The sequence below is a fragment of the Callorhinchus milii genome, unplaced genomic scaffold (genome assembly GCF_018977255.1).
Source record: "Callorhinchus milii isolate IMCB2004 unplaced genomic scaffold, IMCB_Cmil_1.0 Scaffold5, whole genome shotgun sequence".
NCBI lineage: Eukaryota > Metazoa > Chordata > Chondrichthyes > Chimaeriformes > Callorhinchidae > Callorhinchus > Callorhinchus milii.
The window spans coordinates 66,742,667-66,751,958 of NW_024704746.1; the positions used below are offsets into that span (position 1 = coordinate 66,742,667).

The window sequence follows — 9,292 nt, forward strand, 5'->3', positions numbered from 1 at the left end:
GCGGTGACGCGTCACCGCCCGCCCGCCCCCTCCACCCCCACCAACCGCCCCCGACCAGCGCGACGACGACGATGACGACGACGACGACGACGACGCTACGCCGCGGGCGCAGAGCTCTCTGGGGAGTGTAGTTTTCTTGCCGAAGCGCCGCCCGTTTCGCGACCAGGGCCGGGCGCCGAACTACAACCCCCACCGTGCCGTTCGGGTGGCGGACGCGTCAGCGGCTGTGACGTTGTGGTGGGAGGGGGAGGCCGGCGCTCGCGCACTTGCCGTTGCCGTGGGCCGGGAGGCGGTTGGGGGCCGAAGCTATGGGCAAAGCCGAGTTCCTCACCCCCAAGGCCATCGCCAACCGCATCAAGTCCAAGGGGCTGCAGAAGCTCAGGTGGTATTGCCAGATGTGCCAGAAGCAATGCCGGGACGAGGTGAGAGGCCGAGCCGGGCCGGGCGGGGGCCTGGGCCTTCCTCACACACACACACACACACACACACACAGCCTCCAACAACAACAACAACAACATGTCAACGTTGGTGCTGTGTTTACCTCCACCTCCCCCCCCCCACACACACACCCACACACACACACACACCGCCCCCCACATACACACACCCCACACACACACCCACACACACCCCGCTCATACACACACACACACCCCCCACACACACAAACCCCCACACGCACACACCCCCACACACACCCCCCACACACACACCCACACACACACACCCCCACACGCACAAACCCCCACACACACACACCCCCCCTCACACACACCCACACACACACACCCCGCCCCCCACATACACACACCCCACACACACACACCCACACACACCCCGCTCATACACACAAACACATACCCCCACACACACACCCCACACACACACACACCCCCACACACACACACACGCGCCCCCCACACACCCCCACACACATACACACCCTCACATACACACAAACGGTAAATATATACAGTTACTCCACTTGTTAGTTTCCCCCCCTCCAAAAAATATACACAACCGCAAGGCGTTATTGTGCTGTGTTTCTCTTCTCCCCCCCCCCCCCCCCCACACCCACAAAATACACAGTCGCTCCCCTTGATAGCATATCCTTTACTGTACGCTTACGCGTGTGGGCAATTGGCTGCCAGCGAAACAGTGACACAAGTCACTGAGCCTTGAGGTACGTTCCTGTGAAGCGCTTTGAGACGTCTCGAAGACGTGATAAGGCGCTGTACCGTATGCGAGGATTATTATTAGTAGTATTATTATTATCGACTGTGTTTTTGGGAAGGTGAGTCACGCGCACTTTCAAGGTGGATGGAGTCCTGTTGCGTAGTGGTTGGAGCGCTCGCCTCGCAAACGAGAGAATCCGGGTTTGATTCCCAGCCGAGGCAAAACCTTAGGCAACTTTCCTTACTCCACACACCTCTGTTAGCAATAAGTAGGAACCCGGTTGTTACTCAATTGGCGGATCACTTCTCCGGAGTAATTATTCCGAAAAAGAATACAGGCAATCCACTTTATAGTATATCCTGTATACAGTTCACACTTTACAGTGTATTTAGAAGTGTGTTGTGTTTTTAATTCACAAGACTTGATGCATTTGTGTTCATGTTACGTGTTATAGTATGCAGTATGTGTTCATGTGACTTGTGTTCATGAAGAGTGCTGTTTTGACGTTAGATTTTTTTAATATTCCAGAATGGTTTCAAATGTCACTGCATGTCCGAATCCCACCAACGCCAGCTTCTGTTGGCATCCGAGAACCCTCAGCAGTTCATGGACTACTTCTCAGAGTATGTATTATTTTAGGAAATGTGGGTTAATTCTTGTATCTCATCATTGGAAATGTATTATTCAGTTAATATAAGATGAGTGTAAATTAAAAAAAAGTGTACAAAAGATAAATTATAGATACAATGAAACGCAAGTAAGTCTGATCTGTATAAATCGTATAATCGCCTAAGTTGTATGTCTGCCCAAGTCCTGTTCAAGAGATTATATTCTATGCAGGTTTGAGGTTATTATTATCCTTAACTCATACTTTACATAAATTATATTAAATATTAAATGTGTATGGTACAAATTATGTGAGGTTTACTGCATATTTAAAAGTTTGAATAAAGTGAGCAAATACTTGAAGTCTAGAAAAACAAGGCAATTTATTGCAAAACAATAATAATAATAATAATCCTTGCATTTGATATAGCGCTTTTCACGTCGGGAGGACGTCCCAAAGCGCTTCACAGAATATACTGTAAAGTGAATTGACTGTATATTTGTGGGCGATGCGGCAGCCAATTGCGCACAGCAATGTCCCACAAACAGTCGTAGATTGAAAATGACCAATTTATTATTGTTTTGGGTTTTTTGGAGGGATTATTATTAGGCGTGTGGAGTAAGGAAACTTACCCAAGGTTTCGCCCTGCCTGGAATTGAACCCAGGTGTCTTGCTTGAAAAGCAAGTGCTCTAACCACTGAGCTACAGGACTCCACAAGAATTATTTGATGCTACTTTACATGTTAAAGCTAGCACACTTCTTATTAAAAGTCATCCTCGTATTTGATATAGCACCTATGTTTCAAAGCGCTACACAAAGTGTAGGTGACTATTTTGTAGGTGACCATGGCAGCTAATTTATGCACAGCAATGTCTTACAAACAGTGATGAAGCGTGAATAACCAATTTTATCTTGGGGATAAAATTATTGACCAGGACACTAGGAGAAACTGTTTTAGCTAGCTCTTTAGATAAGATAGCATGCTTTGAGTGACTATGAAACTGCACCCCATCAAGAATTAATGCCTTCATAAAGATCCAAAAAAAGGACATTGAGATCCAGAACTGTAGTCTCTTTACAGACATGAATGCACAAGATGTTCAGCAGTAATGCAGTTTCTCTTCTCCCCAGGGAGTTTCGCACTGAATTTCTTGAGCTTCTTCGAAGACGTTTTGGTGAGTTATTTTCCTTAATATATACCTGAGCTTGTTGCAGAGCTCCTATTTAAGGACAGTAACATTAAAGTGCAACCAGTGGTCAATGCCTACTGTTGCATCATGTTCACGATGTTCGTTCCATAACCTTTGCACTCTGTTTATTATGAGTATATTAATACTATGTTGTTAAAGCATCTAAACTACGGCATCAGCCCTTTCAGAGAAATTGCTCAATATTGTATCATTGTTAGTTAACAACATGTAGCCTGGTTATTTGCTCCTGCTCTGATCTCTGCTGAGTGTTTGTTAAAGGCTAGGATTATAGAAAATCCTCTACTGTTTCATCATCTGATTTTCGGTGAATTTTGACCATTTAATCATATTCATTTATTTTGAGAATAAATCAGTTGATTTTTCTTTCAGGAACCAAGCGAGTACACAACAATGTGATCTACAATGAATATATCAGTCACCGAGAGCATGTTCATATGAACTCAACAATGTGGGAGACACTGACTGACTTCACCAAATGGTTAGGCAGAGAAGGTAAGTGATTTGGTTACTTCTACCCATTGCCACGTTTCACACACAAAAGTGTTTGAATGGAGAGGAGAGGTTCTCCTAGTGTACCGGTCAACAATCTCCCTAATAAAAAAAATTGTAATTGACATTATAACTGTGTGCGGGGGACATTGCTGTGCTCAAATTGGTTGCTGCTTTTGCCTATAACTGCAGTCACTACACTTTGCAGTGAATCCCGTGAAGCACTTTGAGATGTTAACACGAAAGGGACTACGTCAAATGCCAGGATTATTATTTAACATTATTGTTTGTGAGTATTGTGCAGGAAACAAAAAAGTTGAGACATCTCAAAGCGCTTCACGGAATATACTGTGAAGTGAATTGGCTGTGTATTTTGTGGGCGAAACGTGGCAGCCAATTGCGCACAGCAGCGTCCCCACAAACTAACAGGTTGAGTGACCAAATTACTATTATTGTTGTGTTGTTTTACGTACTGAGTGACAGCGTCATCTGTTAAAATGTTTTGTGAAGAAAATATTTTTGTTTCTCTTTGAACTGATTCATGATTTTATTTCAGCTTTCACAAGCATTTCTCTTTGTTCCAGGTCACTGCAAGGTGGATGAAACTCCAAAGGGCTGGTACATTCAGTACATTGACCGAGATCCCGAGACCATTTGCAGACAGCAGGAGCTGGAGAAGAAGAAAAAGCAAGAGTTGGATGATCAGGAAAGAAACGCCAAGTTCATCGAAGAACTGGTTAGGAGAGGAAAGGAGGGAAAAGAGGAGGTATGTTCACAAAAGGCAAAGTACTGCAGATCCTGGAAATCTGAAATAACAGAAGCCACTGGCACTCTCAGCGGGTCAGGCGGCATCTCAGTGAGTTAACATTTCATGTTGCTGACCTTTTCTCTTCAATCTTTCAAAAGGTCATCGACCTGAAATGTTAACCTACTTTGCTGTCGCCATAGGTGCTGCCGGACCTGCTGAGTTGTGTTCACAATGTTTGTCCAGATGTACAAATTCCCAGATTTACGACATTTTAGGTATTAAAGTTGTTTCTGTATTTTCTTTCAGGAAGCTCCTGTTTTTACAGAATTGAAGCGAGAAAACGAGGAAGAAAAAGGTACTCGTTAATACATGCCTTATATGTAACCTGCTAAGTGAACTAACTGTCCACAAAATACCTGTTTCAAGACGTTATCCTACTTGAAACTCCTCTATAAGTGAATGTTTGATACCATTTTGAAACAATAGAAGTTTGAATTAAATCTATAATTTCTTTCTCTCTGTTCAGTTACTTTCAATTTAAACAAAGGACCAAGTACATCAGCAGCAACGACTGCTCCTAAACCCGGGTAGGAAATCCATCTTACTGTTCTCTTACTTGCGTGACAAATCCAATAAATTTCACAATAAATCCCTTAAAGACTAACGCTCCCATTAATATACTTTTGTCAAATAACAAGCTTACAAAGAGTTGTAGGTCACTTTAACAGCCTTTTAGCGTGCTTCCAGCTTTCAGCTTTTTACAGCTTATCGTTTTGCAAGGACTTATGTAAAGTGTAAGTGTCTATTTTTATAGGGATTGTTCTGCCCTCCGCTCTTGAAGGCCTCACAGTGCTGCTTTAGCTAGATTGCCGCAGCCCGCCGCACAGAGAACAAGTTGACCATCTCTCCCTCTTGTCACACTGGCTTAACTCCCGCCTGACATGCTGTGATCATGTTGGGTGTCTGCAGTCTATCCGCTAGTTCTCAGTTGAAAGTGCGCCACCTCATGAGGAAATTGATAGAAGCGACTTGACTAAGGGCACGTTATCCATGCCTTGTATGTTTTTCAGGACCCTGCGACCCAGTGCGTTACAGGCAGCAGCTTCCGTGAAGCGAAAGGAGCCAAGCCACACGTCAGACACCAAAGATAAAAAGAAGAAATCTGCCTTGGACGAGATTATGGAGGTAGGTAGAGTAGTCAGTGCCTTTCACCTCTTCTCTCCCAATCGCTGGTCTTGTGATTCCAAATCTTTGAGTTAAGATCCTTCCCCAAATCGAGTTGAATTCCACTCATTCCAAACCCTTGCTAAAATTCTAGTTCTACCAGATTGCTAAATATGGTATAACTATCTTTTGTTTGTGTTCCGTGGTTTACCATGTTGCCTGACTCTGTTGATTACTACCTTGCACTTTGCTAACTTTGTGTAATTTGTAATCTGTGTAAATAGATAAATAATTTGGTCAATCAATTCATAATTAAGAGTCAATTCACTTTACAGTATGTTATGTGAAGCCAGTGTCCTGTTTCTACGCTACTGTAGCTCTATGTAAGAGTGATTACTTGGATGAGATACTCAATACCCTTCGTGCTGTGCCCATCTTAATTCATTGAATTCAGGGAGAAATTAACTTACCTTAAACCACTTACAATTTAAATATTTTGCTTTGTTTTTAGTTTGAAGAGCAGAAAAAGAGAAGTTTACGGAGAGATTACTGGCTCCACACAGTAAGTTGTGAAAATTTGTTCCTTTGTATAGCCATATTGTGGAGTCCTGTATCGTATTGGTTGGAGCACTTGCCTCGCAAGCAAGAGGACCCGGGTTCGTTTCCATGGGCGGGGCGAAACCTTAGGCAAGTTTCTTTACTCCATATGCCTCTGTTTATCTAGCAGTAAGTAGGAACCCGATTAGTTGAATGGCTCGCTTTCTCGGGGTAATAATCCCTCAAAAAAATAATAATAATTTGGTCTCTCAATCCACGACTGTTTGTGGGACACTGCTGTGCTCAATTGGTTTGTTGCATTTTGCCCACGAAATATACAGTCAATTCACTTTACAGTATATCCTGTGAAGCACTTTGAGACATCTCGACGATGTGATAAGGCGCTATATCAAATATAAGTATTATTGTTATAATTACTGCAGTGGATTAACTCAATTGCTTCTCTCCTAGGGAATAGTCGTCAAATTAATAACCAAAAAACTTGGTGAAAAATATTACAAGAAAAAAGCATTAATAAAGGTAACACTTTGCTTGTTGCAGACGTTATTAAGAAAAGTTAGCAAACTGCTTTGGCACTGATCTCAGTTTACAGTGATGTATAACTATAACCTGTCTGCAGAATTGTTCTAATTCATCGACTTCCTGTTCACGTCACAGGAAGTTCAGGAGAAGTACACGGCCGTTATCAAAATGATTGATTCCGGAGACAAATTGAAGGTTGACCAGACTCACCTGGAGACGGTCATACCAGTCCCAGGTAATGGGGGGGAAGAGATGTCATTGTTCATGTTAACATTGCTAATAGTAATGTCAGCTTGAGCGAGCTGGTAGCTCCAGGTTTAAGTCCCAGACTGGGACATGACATCGGTAGCCGCACTTTCAGCCACTAAAACTGTTTGTGGGACTTTGCTGTATGCAAAATGGTTGCTGAGTTTACCTACAGAGACGGACACGACATGTGACAGTAATTACTATAAAGATGTTCGATGTGAAAAGAAAATGCACTCCCTGCTTATCAGCTAATAATATTGGCTGATCGAAAGATTGGTTGCTGTGTTTTAGGTAAGAAAGTTTTGGTGGTGAATGGTGGTTACCGAGGACATGAAGCCATCCTGGACTGTATAGATGAAAAGAAATATTGTGCTACAATCATTATAGACTCTGTAAGTACATGCATTTAGTAACTGTTCTGAAGAAACTCGTTTGAAATGCTGAAAATTCCTTTTTTTCAAAATATAATTAATCATAGCGCATCAACTTTCAGCCCATCAAACATTCCCCTTCTCAAATCCAACCTTATCATAGACTGTACCCCACCCTTTCTCTATAGAGGGGTGGAAGCATTCTCTATAGATATTTATATATCTATAGATAATGTCTAGTGAGTGCTGAATTATCAGAGGTGCGTCCATCGACTTTTGGGATAGAGAAAAGATCTCTTTTTTGTGCCTATTTTAGAATTCCTTAGAATATTTGCGGAGTCCTGTAGCTCAGTGGTTAGAGCACTCGCCTCTCAAGCGAGAAACCTGGGTTTGATTCCCAGCAGGGTGAAACCTTGGGCAAATTTCCTTACTCCACACGCCTAATAATAATCCCTCAAGAAAAAATAATAATAAATTGGTCACTTTAATCCACGACTGTTTGTGGTACATTGCCGTGTTTCGTCCACAAATATACAGTCAATTCACTTTACAGTATATTCTGTGAAGCGCTTTGAGACGTCTCGAAGATGTGAAAGGCACTATATCAAATGCAAGGATTATTATTATTATTTCTTGATCCCAAACAGTCAACAGATTGTTGAGTGTGGGGCACTGCTGTGTGCAATTGGCTGCTGTGTTTCGCCCATAAAATATACAGTTGATTTGCTTTACAGTATATTCTTTGAAGAGCTTTGAGACGTCGCAATAACATGATAAGGCTCTATATCAAATGCAAGGACTATTATTATATTCCTATAGACATCTTATTTGTAACATGTATAAAGGCTGCTTCCAAATCGGGAGTGCTTTCATTTGTTCTGAGCACAAGTCAATTCTGGGCTAAGCGTTCCTGATCCGGTTTGGAAGGTAATGCAGTTTGTACATTAGAGTGCTGATCACAATTGCTTCTTCACAGGGCCCTCTGCAAGGGCGCAAAGTTGACAGTGTACAGTACGAAGACATTTCTAAACTGGCTTAGGAGGGCGGCGTTAAGAGCAGGAATCTTAACATTGACGGTTCAAAGCATCATGTTGGTGTCGGCTGATTTTTAAAGCAGCAACTCTACTGTGTCAGGGTTTTAAATCACTTTTTATTTTCGTAACTTCTGTATGTACCGGTTTAATTTTTTGTCTTCAAGGAATAAAATAAAAATAATCCTTATTAGATTGGGTGGCGGGGGGGGGGGGTGGGCGGAGAATTGTCTTATTGTCTTTATTTAGTATAAAAGCAATGTGGAGTCCTGTAGCTTACTCATTAGAACGCTCCCCTTGCAAGCGAGAGGACCTGGGTTTGATTTCCCAGACAGGGCGAAACCTTAGACAAGTTTCCTTACTCCGCGCGCCTCTGTTTACCTAGCAGTAAGTAGGAACCAAGTTGTTGGTCGATTGGTGGATCGCTTTTCTGGGAGTAATAATCCCTTCNAAAAAAAATAATAATTTGGTCGCGCAATCCATGACTGTTTGTGGGACGCTGCTGTGCACAATTGGCTGCCACGTTACGCCCACAAATATACAGTCAATTCCTTTTACAGTGTATTCTGTGAAGCGCTTTTGAGACGTTTCGAAGGCGTGATAAGGTGCTATGCCAAAGGCAAGGATTATTATTAAATATTATAAATTTATTACAGTTGAGCTCTGTAAAAGCCTACAGAGTTTTTTGAACTGATCATTGGTCTAAATGTCATTGTTCACTGTTGATAAATCTAAAAAAAATTAAAGCTTTACTTTTACTTAAAGAAAAGTACACGTTGTGTGGTTATAACATCAAACTTGGTACTTTCTCTTGTATTTATTCTTCTTAACTGCATATTCTTGCATCAGAACATGCACATTGTTCTTCTGTTGCTGTTCATTGTACTTTACCATCTGAGATATTGCTTATAGCCATTGTTTGAATTCATTTTCATAGAATTAGATATCAGCCTGCTTCAGTCATGAGCACTTTCATCTCCAAGATTGTGGGTTCAACCCCCACATCGGGACTTCAAGCTCGTAGTCTTGGCTGACAGTCCAGTGCAACAAGGCCAGCAATCTGTCATTAATTGGTCATTCACCTCATAGCAGGTTTTGGAACTTGGTTCTTACCTAACCGGTCGGTCACTGTACTCAACTATGTCGTGCTTTATTAAAAAAATTG

At 42.3% G+C, this 9,292-nt stretch overlaps 1 protein-coding gene and 2 non-coding genes across 3 annotated transcripts; 2 read left to right on the forward strand and 1 right to left on the reverse strand.

The window, feature by feature from the left end:
• The first annotated feature begins 232 nt into the window (after positions 1 to 232).
• kin (Kin17 DNA and RNA binding protein) lies at positions 233 to 8,338 on the forward strand. Its single transcript, XM_007907651.2, has 13 exons — positions 233 to 422; positions 1,705 to 1,799; positions 2,916 to 2,959; positions 3,365 to 3,487; positions 4,069 to 4,250; positions 4,539 to 4,587; positions 4,759 to 4,819; positions 5,303 to 5,417; positions 5,908 to 5,958; positions 6,405 to 6,473; positions 6,612 to 6,711; positions 7,017 to 7,117; positions 8,073 to 8,338. The coding sequence occupies exons 1-13, from the start codon at positions 309 to 311 to the stop codon at positions 8,133 to 8,135; spliced, it is 1,167 nt and encodes a 388-aa protein (XP_007905842.1). The 5' UTR covers positions 233 to 308; the 3' UTR covers positions 8,136 to 8,338.
• On the reverse strand, positions 2,424 to 2,495 carry trnae-uuc. The gene has a single exon. It is a non-coding gene; the product is annotated as a tRNA-Glu (tRNA).
• trnae-cuc lies at positions 7,434 to 7,505 on the forward strand. Its single transcript has one exon. It is a non-coding gene; the product is annotated as a tRNA-Glu (tRNA).
• Positions 8,339 to 9,292: the final 954 nt, after the last annotated feature.